The 14499-nt window shown below is 40.6% G+C and overlaps 1 protein-coding gene across 1 annotated transcript; it reads right to left on the reverse strand.

Moving 5' to 3' along the window:
• Positions 1–4731: 4731 nt before the first annotated feature.
• Positions 4732–14122, reverse strand: tmem182b (transmembrane protein 182b). Its single transcript, XM_053638953.1, has 5 exons — positions 13710–14122; positions 8113–8236; positions 7890–7976; positions 7469–7606; positions 4732–5920 (listed from the first exon to the last, which is right to left on the reverse strand). The coding sequence occupies exons 1-5, from the start codon at positions 13947–13949 to the stop codon at positions 5637–5639; spliced, it is 873 nt and encodes a 290-aa protein (XP_053494928.1). The 5' UTR covers positions 13950–14122; the 3' UTR covers positions 4732–5636.
• Positions 14123–14499: the final 377 nt, after the last annotated feature.

Here is a 14499-nt window from a genome sequence, read left to right on the forward strand (position 1 = left end):
GATGAGCGCTGCCTTATAATGTGGGTTTAGATCCCTAAGAAAGCTAAAAAAATAAATTAGTTTTTAGATATATTGTTTGTACTATGTTTATATTGTTTTTATTTTAAGTGTTTATTTTAAGTGTTTTATCGTTCTATATATTTATATTTTGTTCTGTATTTTTATATATTTTTATTTACAATTTGAATGGTCTTTTGACCTGGAGTTATTTAGTTATTTATTGCTTTTATTGTTCTTTGTATTTATAGTTTGAAAATTGTACTAATGTGAACATTTGAAATAAATACAAAAGTTTAGATTGTGTACATTTTTGGTTGGTGTCAGATTATTTATATCATAATAGTGATGAATGCTGGTTGGAGGGGCCACCTGAGAATTTTTGCCTAGTGCCCCAACAGACTCTAGAATCGCCCCAGATAACAAGAAATTAATGAATGTCTCCCTGCCTGACCAGGGGGCTTTCTGTGTGCCCTCATCATGCGAGTTGAGTTCTCTTTAGCAGCTTATTGCGATTGGATGGTCAAATAAATACACACACATCATGTCAAAATGCAGGTCTTGCCGAGTATTCATGTTTGAATATTCAATCGGAGGTGTGTCAATACAGTATATTAGATCTGTGCATTAGGTCTTAAAGTGACAGCAATCTAATAAACCTGCTGCTGTCTGTGTCATTAATGTTCATCAAACAACAAAACACAAAGACAAAATCACTCTCATTTGACTGAAAAACTTCAGTAAATTTAATAAGAATCACTGTATGTGTCATACAGTGAAGTCTATTTTATTTTACATTTAATTGCTTTATTCAGTTTTTGTAGTATTTCTTACTTGAATACTACTGATAGACCGACCTGAGAAAACGTATCGTTATCGTGAAATAAGATTTTGTTGATTCCAGTCTTGAATTTCACGTAAAAATGTGAAATGTACTTCTTAATATAGTAAATATCACAAACCCTGCTGAAAGGGATTTTTTCATTTTAATTAGAGTTTGCATGTTCTCCCAGTGCTTCGGGGGTTTCCTCCGAGTACTCTGGTTTCCTCCCCCAGTCCAAAGACATGCTTTGTAGGCTGATTGGCATCTCTAAGTTGTCTGTGGAATTGCGTGTGATTGTGCCCTGCTATGGGTTGGCACCCCATCCAGGGTGTCCCCCGCTTTGTGCCCCGAGTGCCCTGGGACAGGCTCCAGGCTCCCCGCAAGCAGCTGCTTGTAAATACTCAGAGCTACAGGTAACATGTTCACCCAAGACTGTAATAAACTCCTCTAATCTCTTCTGCCACAGTGAGTGGTAGTGAGCTGGCAGTGCTAACATTGCTAGCCTTATTAGCCATCAAACCTATCTTGTTGCTTAGTAAGCAGCACTCACCTTTCATTCTTTCCAGGCCAAAAACCTGCGATTCACGTATTACATCACTGGTGTTCTCATCAAAATGCGTGCTGTCCAAGTACTAAATGAAGAAGCAATGATGACACTACTGAGAAATTACAATATTTCATTACATGTGGCACACACTGATAATACACCATTTTCCTACTGGCAAACATTTATCCCTCTGTAGGGAATCTGAGCCACACAACTCTATGCCAACCCTGGGCAGCTCTCTTTCAACTCAGTTTATGCATGGTGCAAAGTGTGGTAAGCAAAATTCCACTTTTCCTACTGGATGTGTGCAAATCATCACTGGGAATTTTTCCCTGTGTGCTATGGCCCTGTGTGGCATACTGCCAAAGAGGCACTGTTGAAGAGGGCACAAGTTTACATGGCTCTTTTAGGTCATCGCAACCTGGTTCCATGTTCCACCATCCACAAAGGTTCCACCTGCCTCATACATGATTTAGGCTAGGACACTCATGGGCTGGCCCTAAACAGTACTCCCACCACCATAGGGAACATGCCTGTGAAAGGCAGGGGCTGGTGACAGGATGCTTTACAGTGCAAAATATTGCTTATTGCTCAATGCACAGTGACTACATCCTGATGACATTGTCACAGGGATAAAAATTAAAAAAAAAAAAAAAAAATGAATTTCCATCACAATTAAAATGCTAGACCCCACAGATCAAAATGGGTCTAATAAACAAACATTCTTGTTCTATAAAATTCAGAAGAGACTAAGCTGGTTCCTATAAATACCCTTCCCTTCCATATGCTAAGGGTATCAGATGTAATTCATATGATGCAACCACAGGACTGACTTTTTAAGGTTTTGCCTTCCAAGGACAGTCATTCATTTATATTAAAATTCTTATAGTTCATGGGTGTTTTTGAGCTGTATACAAAAAGCCTTGTCTCCCCTGATAGCCAGCAGCATCAGGATACTGCTGTACTGCTTTACAACTGGCTCCTATGTGCCACTACCAACAGCAGGTCATTCTCGCACCCTACTCACACACATTGCAGTGCTTGGTCTCATGGTGAACTCAGAAAATAACTTCTTAACAGTCCACACAATTAATCGGTGATTCACTGATAATACTAGCCTCCCTTTCACCACAATGTGTGGCAGCCATTATTAGGCTTGCCAAATCAGATTTAACCAGGGCACAATGTGCGATACCGTTTCCTTTTGAGGATACTAGGTATGTTGACCATCAGCTGCAGTGGTAGTCCCACTGGGCTTGCTAGAGCTACAAGCTTTTTAGAAGTGGGTTATCAGCCTAACAGAGCCATGTCCTTGTTTCAGTAAGAGAGACACTGTGTCTAGATTGCTGGAGATGCAAAGCTTTTCTAACAAATGGGGTCCAGTTGAAAGGGGTGCCCCATCGGAGAGATATAATCAGCAAGGACACTTGGTTTACTGATGCAAGGACACAAGTTTTTTGTTGTTGTTGTTTTCATACCAGTTTTTAGATTATCAGACAATGTGGGACACACAGTGGGGGAAATAAGAATTGGATACGTCAACATTTTTTTCAGTAAATATATTTCCAATGAGGCTGTTCACATAAAATTTTCACAAGACAGCAGTATTAACTCAAGAAATCTAGAAAAATAAAGAATTCACAACGTTAAAGTCAATAAATAAAGGTATGTGTAATAAAGTGGAATGACAGGAAAAAATTATTGAACACGTTAACTGAAATGTATTTAATACTTAGGGGAGAATCCTTTGTTTGTAATGGCAACTTCAAGACGCTTCCTGTATGAAGAAATGAATCGGCCGCAATAGTCAGGTGTGATTTTTGTCCCATTCTTCAAAACACATTGTCTTTAAATCTTGTTCAATTGGATTCGAGTCAGGTGATTGACTGGGCCATTCTAACACCTGGATTTTTTTCTCTGAAACCAATTGAGAGTTTCCTTTGCTGTATGCTTTGGATCGTTGTCCTGCTGGAAGTCCACCCACGTCTCATCTTCATCATCCTGGTGGATGGCAGCAGATTCCTCTCAAGAATCTTCCAGTAAAGGGCTCCATTCATCATTCCTTCAATTATATAAAGTCTGCCAGTACCATGCGATGAAAAACAGCCCTACACCATGATGCTTCCACCTCCAAACTTCACTGTTGGTATAGTGTTTTCAGGGTGATGTGCAGTGCCATTTCTTCTCCAAACATGGTGTGTAGTATGACAGCCAAAAAATTAAATTTTGCTCTCGTCTGACCAGACTACACTCTCCCAGTATTTCACAGGCTTGTCCAAATGAGTTGTAGCAAATTTTAAACGAGCTTCAACATGTCTTTTCTTTAGTAATGGAGTCTTGCGGGGTGAGCGTGCATAGAGGCCATGGTGGTGGAGTTCATTGCTTATTGTTTTCTCTGTGACGATGGTACCTGCTGCCTCCAAGTGTTTCTGGAGCTCTTTCCGAGTGGTCCGATTTTCCTGTGTCATTCCACTTTATTACACATAACTTTATTTATGGACTTTAATGTTGTCAATTCTTTATATTTGCAGATTTCTTGAGTTAATACTGATGTCCGGTAAAAATTTGATGTGAATAGCCTCATTGTAAATATATTTACTAAAAAAAAATGTTGACACGTACAATACTTATTTCCCCCACTGTATATATATATATATACATATATATATATATATATATATATATATATATATATATATATATATATATATATATATATAGCAACTTATCAATGTGGCATGTACAATGGTTTAATGGATGTACTGTATATCCAAGAGTATTGTATTTGCTTCCAGTAGTGGTCTCCCAGATCTAGGAAAAGAGTAAGTGGATCTTCACTGATGCCATGATTTTAGGTACCGCTGCTGCTTTTGCTAGAGTTCAGAAGAACCTGGCTGCTTCCTCCCCAAGCCACTTTAGTTGCACCTGTGGATTTGGCTTCTCAGTACGAATCACAAACACTACTGAACAAAAGAGACCATTGTACTCAAGCCTTGTATTTGTGTATGAAAACTGCCAGAGTTAATATTTTAAGTTAACTCAATTGACATTTGAGAACTGACCAGTAACTAACTAACTAATCACTCCAGAAAATTCCAAGGAAAGACTTCTGTATGACAGTGGTTTTATTACAGATACGGGGGCATACAGTAAGTCGTAGCTTTGCTGGTCCTTGGAACCTATCCAGATGATTCTCACTGCATCTACCGCAACATCTACCATTTTTTCTGGCTCTAGAAAGAAATCTTTAGTAAAAGACTAATTTGCAAATGAAAGACCACAAAGCATGACATTTTGCAAATGTTTTTTTTTTTTTCCAAAGCATATTTTTTCTTCATGTTGAAATTACGATCTATATATAGTCAGTAATATGTGACTGCTATGGGCGTTAGTATAGTAGGAGAGATTGATTGACAATGAGGCCAGCTAAGTAAGTGATTTTGCTTGCCACTCTGAATGGTGAACAATCTCCAAGTAAAATTCCTGTAAGTGAATATGTAGTTTGGAAATTAAAAAAAAAAAAAACCCTAAATTGAGTTGTAATTCATATCTCTAAGACAGTGCTCATGGTGCTCACTCAACATGAATTTAAAAAAAAAAAAGGATATCTTGTATTTGTAGAATCACATGAACTGATTTTATGTATAGATGTGGCAATTTGGTTTATCTCTAAATCCTATTGCGTACAACAGTTACTGACTTAATCAGATTCTTACTGGATACATAAACTAAGCTCATTCGCTCTTTTTTTAATACAGTGTAATAGAAATTGCAGTCTTAGTCCTCATGTTGTAATACTAAAGCAATACTGCACCCTGGTGGTAGGTTGTTGTAACCAAAATAGGCTCTTTAGGTCTAGTCCACACATTACAATAAGACACAGCCAACATTGTAATCGACTTTTATTTACCCTATGATTGTGGTTGTCCTCTATAGCTGTCCAGTCTACTCTATATTTATGACTGGCTTCCTACTCACACTGAACCACAACAACATGACTGTTGTCCTCATACAGAGAGTTGTCATTTCCAATGAAAGTTCCCTTCAGAGTGAGTATCAGTAAATGCAAACCAGTAGAAAAGCATAATTGTCCTTGCTGCTCAGCAATGGTATATGTTTTTAATGTCTAAAATTGTCTATTCTATGTGAAACTATTTGTGCTGCCGTCTTGACCAGGACTCGCTGGAATAAGAGATCTTCTATCTCAGTGGGACCTTCCTGGATAAATAAAGGACAAATAAAATAACATTTTTAAAATAGCAGTTTTTGCTACTCCAGAATGCACGCATCCAGTTCCTTCTGTACAGATGGGGGTTTGTTTGCTGCATTTGCTGACACTGTTCCTGAGGCAGTCTGTGTGAGCAGAAGGAAGATGCCACAAAGGATGCTGAAGAAGGAGGCAGGGGGCGCCAACATGAAGGATGGACCGTAATACAGATTGAGGTGCAGGTCCGAGCACATGGAGGACCTGCGCTGGAGGATGTAATGCTCCAGAGAGCCTGAGACCTGCACCCATACTGCAAATGTCACCACCACGACCAAAAGCAAGAATCCTAAAGACATGGATAGAAATTTTAGATATTATGCTGAATTTTATGGAACTGATAAGAGAGGAAGATGATGAAAGTTAAATTGAAATGATAAATGTTAGGGTTAGATATGTGCTGATTTTCACATTGCAGTAATACCTTACACTTTTTGCATGGTTTTCAATGTTATCCTGATATTTTAAAGATCCAATTCTATAATGATCCAGAAAAGATATTGGTCTGATATGGATAGCTAGTATCAGATTAGTGCTTCCTTTATTAAGGGATTGACTGTTCTTTGCAAATTTAGTTGAAATAAGCTAATTTAAAAGGTGAAGCAAACAGCAGTAGCAATGTACAGTCCCCTCTGAAACTATTGGAACAGTAAGGCCAATTCTATTGTTTCCAAGACATTTGGGTTTGAGATCAAAAGATTTACATGAGACAGCAATTCAGAATTTCAGCTTTCATTTCCTTATATTTACATCTAGATATAAGGGGGGCGGGGATCTCTCTTCAGTCTCCTCTTCAGAAGGTGAAATGCTGCTCAACAGGGTTAAGGTCTGGTGATTGACATGGCCAGTCCAAAACCTTCTACTTTTTTTGTGATAGCAGTGCTTTTTTTGTGCAGTTGTTATGCTACATGACGACGTTCCTTCCAATTAGATTGGATGCATTTCTATGTGAATTGGAAGACAGAGAATTGTTTCTGTAAACTTCTGATTTCTGCTGCTATCATCATGAGTTACATCATCAATAAAGATTAGTGAGGCCATTTCAGAAGCAGCCATGCAAGCCCAAGCTATGACACTACCTCCACCATGCTTGACTGATTTAGATCATCACTTTGGTAGAGGTTAATCTTGGTTCCAGAACTTTTGTGGCTCAACTCTGTATTTTTTTGTGAATTCCAATCTGGTTTCTGATTCTTACTGCTTATGAGGGGTTTGCATCTTTTGGCCTCTATATTTCTGCTCTTGTAGTCTTCCTTGAAAGGTGGATTGTGATACCTTCACCCCTGCCCTGTGAAGGTTGTTGATGATATCACTATTTACTCTATAAACAATCAATTTAACAGGCACACCTGGGCAGCAAGAAACACCTGTCAGTCACATGTTCCAATATTTTGGATCATTTGAAAAATGGGTGGGTTCAAACAAAAGGTGCCATGTTCTAAGTTGTGTAACACATCTAGATGTAAATATGAGGAAATGAAAGCTGAAATTCTGATCTATTGTCTCATTCATCTTTTGACCTCAAACCCAATGCCTTCAGTGTATAGTGGAAACAACATAACCTTGCTGTTCAAGACTTTCAGAGGGGGACTGTAAGTGCCCACAATATCAATACTGTGCATGCCAAATATTATGGTATATCACACAACTGATTTTCAGCACATGCCAAATGCAAGCAAATTTGAAAGCAATCCTGAATACAATATTGTATCTGCAATCCTGTATATCAAAGAAAGGAAGGAAATAGAGATGATGGAAGAAATATTGCATAACAGCAGGTATGCTAAAGGAAGAAGAAAACAAAACAGAATGCATTATTAGCCAGGAGTGTATTTACCACCAGTTATGAAAAGAGCACCTCCAGCTTCATAAAGGCGACGGTTGGCTCGTGGGACACCGCAGACGGTGACAAACACACCAATCATAACCATGGTGAATCCCAGGATAGACATAATACACCAAAAAGTCCTATGCACTGGAAAACATATTGGATAAAAAAATAAATATTTGCTGGATATCCATCAGCTCTGCAATCAAAATGCATCAGAGGGTAAATTAGGTGTATAAATTGTTTTCCAGAAATCTTTTTATAGTATATTACTATACATTACTATATTGTTCCTGAACTTTGTTTTATTTTGATCTGACAACAATAGGCTTAAAAGGAAAATTCTGCTTTCACTCATACATACAGTGTATGTATTGTGCATACAGCTTTAGATATACATTTTTTGTGAAGTTCTCACATGAAGTTGTACCTGCATTTAAAGTGTTTCTTCTTTTCTCAGGTAGAGGATCATGGGAAAGGTAGACAGGCATGCAAATCTTCTCTGTTGGTTGGTTGGCTGTTAGAAAAGGCATACAGCATGAAAATGAATAATTCGCCCATCAATAACACTATTCATGCAGATTACAACATACAGTAAGGCAAAAGTTAAGATAATTGCATTGGTACTTCAGGTTCCTGGTATGGTCACCTACTGATCCAGAAATCCAGTATGCTCTGCTCCTCTCTGTCTGTTCTATAGGAGCATCTCCAAAAAATCCCTTCATGGTAGGACAAGACTGTGTTTTTACTATCATTTGGGTCTTCCTTTAGGCCATCCTTGACATTTTAAACAGAAAAACGGTAATTTGTAACAAAAATCTGCTTATTTCTTTTGTTAAAACTAAGCACATGAGTTAAGAAAACACATTAAATACACAATTGAACTGGATTGAGTTAAATCTCACACAGTAGTGTAGTTTCTTGAAGTCTGCAAATGAATTTCTAACACTTTGAAACAATAGAGGCTCAATACACAATCCAAAAATCCAAAAACAGTAATATATGAACTGTGCGAATACTCTAAAACCAGAAAGTTATTGTAATCCATTATTGTACTGTATTTATATTGTTGTATTTTCCAAGTGTATATTTTTAAATGATACATTCAGTGGCCAGTTTATTTGGTACTACCATCCATCTATCTTCTATACTACTTATCCTTCCTTCAGAGTCACGGGGAAACCTGGAGCCTATCCCAGGGAGCATGGGTCACAAGGCGGGGAACACCCTGGACAGAGTGCCAATCCATCACAGGGCACAATCACATACATATTCACACACTACAGACACGCCAATCAGCCTACCATGCATGTCTTTGGACTGTGGGTGGAAACCGGAGCACCTGGAGGAAACCCCCACAGCACAGGGAGAACATGCAAACTCCGCACACAGGGCCATGGTGGGAATCGAACCCCCAACCCTGGAGGTGTGAGGCAAACGTGCTAACCACTAAGCCACCATGCACCCTACAACCACTATACTCTTAGCTGTATACTGTAGCCTATCTTTTGCTATGCAATCATCTATCACATCCCCAAAATAACAACACCACTGAACTAAGTTTAGTTAAATCACTGAAACAAAAAGTACACAGAAAAAGATAAGCTATATAAAAGTACACTTACAAGGTGCATTAAGTAGGTAGGTCTGTCTAATAAATTGACCAGTAAAGCCCAAAACACTTCAATTTAATTAGAAAAGAAACCTACAAAAACTGTGGCATTTTTATGGCAATGTTACATCAGGAGATGTATTGTGCTAGTGTGTTCTCTCTCTCTCTCTCTCCCCTTGTTTTGCTCTCACAGATCGCTCTGCCTTAACTGGACGTGCTGAAGTTGTGGACAGGGATTGGAGAGGAGAAGAAATTTTAAAAGAGCGTCTTTTTAAAAGAAATAAGGACATTATGTCAAGAGGAAGGCGGATGTGTGGTGTGTCTGTGATCGCTTGGGAATGATTGAATAGCAAATATTTTCGTGGCGCTTGAGTGAACTCGCTTGTTTGTTATACCGTGTACGAGTGAAAGAAATGAGTGATTGAAGTGTTTCCAATCGTGGTGTTTAGGTAGGCTATTGTGTTGTCCAGGCATTCCCCTGTCCTGCCTTATATATTGTGGCAGAGTGTACGCCTCATTTGTATATATTGCAACCTATTGTAAATATTTCTTTTCTTGGTATCACGAAAGCTGTAGGGGTTGGGTGCCGTTTATTTTGAGTCGATCTTTTGTTCTCTGTTTTTGATTCAGCTAGGGAGTTAGGTCAGACTCTGCATTTTGTTTTGAATTACCTTTTCTGTTGCTAGGTTATTTAAATTGATACGGGCAAGCTAGCGGCGGTTTTGTTAATTATTTTGGCCTCCCCCAGCCCTGAAGAGATTTTGCTTACTGAGTGATTCTGTTTGTTTGGGATTATTTCTTTCTTGCAATCATTAAATTGGCAAGGTAATCAAATAGTTGAATGGAACGTGTGTCGACCTCATTATTTTGATTATGATTTATGTTTATACTTTTTATGTTACACCTCGACCCTAGACCGGGGTGATAACAGGCAACATGAAAAAACAGAAGGTGGTGAAAAAGACGGTAAGAATAACAACTCTGAACATTTTTGCAGTGGTTTTGGTTACAACACAATGCTTACACATGGTGTAGGCACATGGGGTACCTGCTGAATTTCAACCACTCTTTCGACGTCATTTGTTTTGAGGCTTAAAAACTTACGTGTGTGAGATTGTGCACACAAAATGCTACAAATGCAAAAATAGAGTCAGCTTTAATCACAATCATTCAGGCACAAAGTAGATTTAACATAATAGACTAAGAAGCTAATAATGAACACAAATTGATGGTGGCTTTAAGTACTACAGTATAAGTAAAAATGTTTTAAATGAAGTTGTCACGATTTCCCCTCAAGCCAGCGCTGCAGTATTGCAGTGTGCTCTTAAAACCGAAGCGCAAGCTCGTGCATGAGCTCGGTGCATGAGCTCTTAGCGAACGCATGCTTTTCAGCCTTCAATATCATTGACTTTGTTTATGTTGGACATGTTCTTTTGTTATGGATATGTTCTGTCGCCACCCCTGTTTTGTCATTGGCTGTTTCTCGAAAGTGTTTTCAGCTGTCGCTTGTTTAACCCATGATAACGTTCGTTATATAAACCCCTTGTGTCTCTGTGCACATTGCGTAGTATTGAGTTTCTCATTACCAAGAGGTTGTTCATTGTTTTTCGTTTTGATTCATGTTTCTCATTTCTCGTTTTCGATTCTAGCCTCGCCCAGTTTATGCCTGACCTTTTGCCTGTTATTAGACCATGCTTTGGATTACCGTTTTGGATTTGTCTGCCTGCCTCTCTCTCTAATAAACGTCTTTTACTGCACTTGCATCCGTCCTAACCTCCATTACGTAAGTTACGTAACAGAATACTACGCCACACCATGGATGCAGCAGGAAGACAGAGGAGACGACACGCTAAGCAATCCATCCCCACCTTGGATTCAATCCAGTTTCCACAAAGGACTTTCGTAGATCTCCCAGATCGGTATGATGGGTTTATTGGCTACCCTGAATAGCAAGCCTAATGGACCCCAAGCCCAGTGAGAAGCAATGGATAGGGTTCATGTTGTCCCAGTTTTTTGGCTCAGCCCACCAGTGGGCACAGTGTCTAGCAGCCATGGGATCCAGGGGACTGGAGAATGTAACTCAGTTTGTGGGACTATTCATGATGATGTTCGGCAGTCCAGGATCCAGGGCAGTCTTGGAGGATATTTTTTGTGGAGCCCTGCCTCAGAGATGAAGCTGACGTGCCATTCACCACCTATTATGAACAGGTAAACTGGGGGATCTCCTTCTCAAAGCTCCTGCCTAAGACCCACTATGTGGTCTCCCCTGCTGAGCTCCAGCCGGAGGTCAACATGGCGACCTCATCTCCAAAGCTCAAACCTGAGACCCATGAGGTGGTCTCACCAGCCGAGTTCCAGCCAGAGGTCAATGTGGTGACCTCAGCTCCAAATCTCCAACCTGAGACTCACGAGGAGGTCTCACCTACCGAGCTCCAGCCAGAGATCAACGTGGGGACCTCTGCTCCCAAGCTACAGCCTGAGATCCACGAGGTGGTCTCATCTGCAGCGCTCCAACTAGAGGTCAACGAGGTGACCTCCCAAGCCATTTTCACGTCCGAGATAGAAGAGGCGACCTTTCAAGCCAAGTTCCTGTCAGAGGTTAAAGAGACGACCTTTCAAGCCAAGTTCCTGTCCGAGGTTGAAGAGACGACCTCTCAAGACACGTTCCTGTACGAGGTGGAATAGATGACCTCCCAAGCCAAGTTCCTTTCCCAGGTCAAAGAGACGGCCTCCCAAGCCAAGTTCATGTCCGAGGTCGACAAGGTGACTTCCCATACCAAGTTCCTGTCCGAGGTTGAAGAGACGGCCTCCCAAGACACGTTCCTGTCTGAGGGCGATGAGGCGACCTCCCACGCCAAGTTCCAGCTAAAAGTGACGAGGCGACCTCTCACACCAAGTTCCAGCTAAAGGTCAACGAGGTGACCTCCCATGCCAAGTTCCAGTCTGAGATTAACGATGTGACCTTCCATGCCAAGTTCCAGTATGAGATCGATGATGTGACCTTCCATGCCACATCGCAGTCTGAGATCGAAGATGTGACCTTCCAAGCCCCGTCCCAGTCTGAGATCGATGATGTGACCTTCCATGCCACATTCCAGTCTCAGATCGATGATGTGACCTTCAACTCCATGTTCCTGTCTGAGACCAACATCACAACCAACCAACTTATGCTCATGCCAAAATCTGTTGATATGACCAACCAAGTCCTCATGCCTGAAATCGACATCACGACCAACCAAGATCTGATCGCGCCCAAGTCTGCTGACACGGACAACCAAGTTATGCTCACGCCCGAGTCTGCTGACATGGACAACCAAGTTCTGCTCACACCTGAGACTGCTAACACGGGCAACCAAGTTCTGCTCAAGCCCGAGTCTGCTGATACGGACAACCAAGTTCTGCTCACGCCCGAGTCTGCTGACACAGACAACCAAGTTCTACTAATGCCTGCAGCAGATGTCATGACTAACCAAGTTCTCCTCATGCCTGAGACTGACGACACGATCAAACGAGTGCTCCTCATGCCTGAGACTGATGACACAGCCAATCAAGTTCAGCCTGCAAAGTCGATGGAGAACGACGCTCAGACTCTCTGCATGACTGAGGATGCCGCTCAGCATCCCTATACATCTGAGGATGCCACTCAGCCACCCTGTTCTACAGAGAACGTTTCTCTACCTCCCATTGCAACCAAGAGCTCCACTTTGCTTCCGTATTCTGTCGTTAATGCCACTACACCAGGGTTCTATATGGACGTTGCTCCATTTTCCCATGCCACTGAGGACGTCGCTCTGCCTTCCTGCTCCGCTGAGGACGTTGCTCTGCCTGCCTGCTCTGCTGAGGATGTCGCTCTGCCTGCCTGCAGCGCCCTTGGGAGGCGGTTCTGTCACGATTTCCCCTCGAGCCAGCGCTGCAGTAAATAAACCCGAAGCGCAAGCTTGTGCATGAGCTCGGTGCACGAGCTCTTAGCGAAGGCACGCTCTTCGGTCTTCAATGACATTGACTTTGTTTACATTGGACACTTGCTTTTGTTATGGTTATGTTCTGTCTCCACCCCTGTTTTGTCATTGGTTGTTTCCCGAATGTGTGGCATCATTGTTTTCCCTTGTTTAACCCATGATTACGTTCGTTATATAAACCCCTCCTGTCTCTGTGCACATTGCGTAGTATTGAGTTTCTCATTTCCAAGCGGATGTTCATTGTTTTTCGTTTTGATTCATGTTTCTCGACCTTGTTTCTCGTTTTCGATTCTAGCCTCGCCCAGTTTATGCCTGTTTGTATATCGTCTGACCTTTTGCTTGTTATTAGACCATGCTTTGGATTACCGTTTTGGATTTGTCTGCCTGTCTCTCTCTCTAATAAACGTCTTTTACTGCACTCGCATCCGTCCTAACCTCCATTAAGTAAGTTATATTACAGAAGTTCTGCACTGATATCAAGGAAAGTAGTTCATCTCTAGTCTAATAACAGAAACAGATACACACACACACACACACACACAGCTGTTCCAGGATCTCAAATAAAAACCAGTTACTCTTCATTTTCTAATTCCCAAGCTTATAGCTAAATATTGTTTAGCTTCTTTTATTGGTATAGTGCTTTGCTCCATGAAATATTATGCAGACACTTTGTTCTTACCTTTCTGGTGACTCTTCTTAATTTTTCTGTGTGTTTGTCCTGTGGTTCACAAGACTCCAGGGATAAGAGCCAGTAGTCTGTACCGAGAGAAAGTAGAAAAAACAAGGAGCCCAGAGCTCCACAGAAGCCAGCCATAAACTGAAGCACTGCTAACCGCATAATGAAAGAACTCAGACAGTCACCTACTATAGCTAGACTCCTGTCTGCCTTCCAACATCTGTTTGTCTGTCCATCTCTCATGTCTGAGGAGTCTAATGACAGCTTGTGATACAGTTTCAGTTGTAACCCTCCTTGTTATTTTTGGTACATTCATTACATACCAGTTACAAAACCCACCCCAATTCAAAACTAGTTCAAAAATAACAACTAAATAAAGGAAGCAACAGACACACATGACATATGGGGTGTTGCATTCCTCATGGTCGGGGCTATATAAGGATACTGGGTGCTGGAGTTGAGGTAATGGCAATCATTTTAGAATCTCACACCAAGTGTTGCGACCTTAGGTCATTATTAATAGTCATTTTCTTTTATAAGACCTGAGTTAGCATGTACAGTTACATAAGAAGAATTTTTTTTTCTGTGGCACTGTGTCTACTGAATAGTAGTTCAGTAATACAGTGAATATAAAAAGTCTACACAACCCTGTTAAAATTGCAGGTTTTTGTGATCTAAAAAATGAAAAGATAATTCATGTCAGATATTTTACCATCTTTAATGTGAAAAAAGTGAAAAACAAGTAGAAACATTTTAAGAAAAAGAAAAAAAAACTTACAATAACCTGGTTGCA

The sequence above is a fragment of the Ictalurus furcatus genome, chromosome 12, assembly GCF_023375685.1.
Source record: "Ictalurus furcatus strain D&B chromosome 12, Billie_1.0, whole genome shotgun sequence".
NCBI lineage: Eukaryota > Metazoa > Chordata > Actinopteri > Siluriformes > Ictaluridae > Ictalurus > Ictalurus furcatus.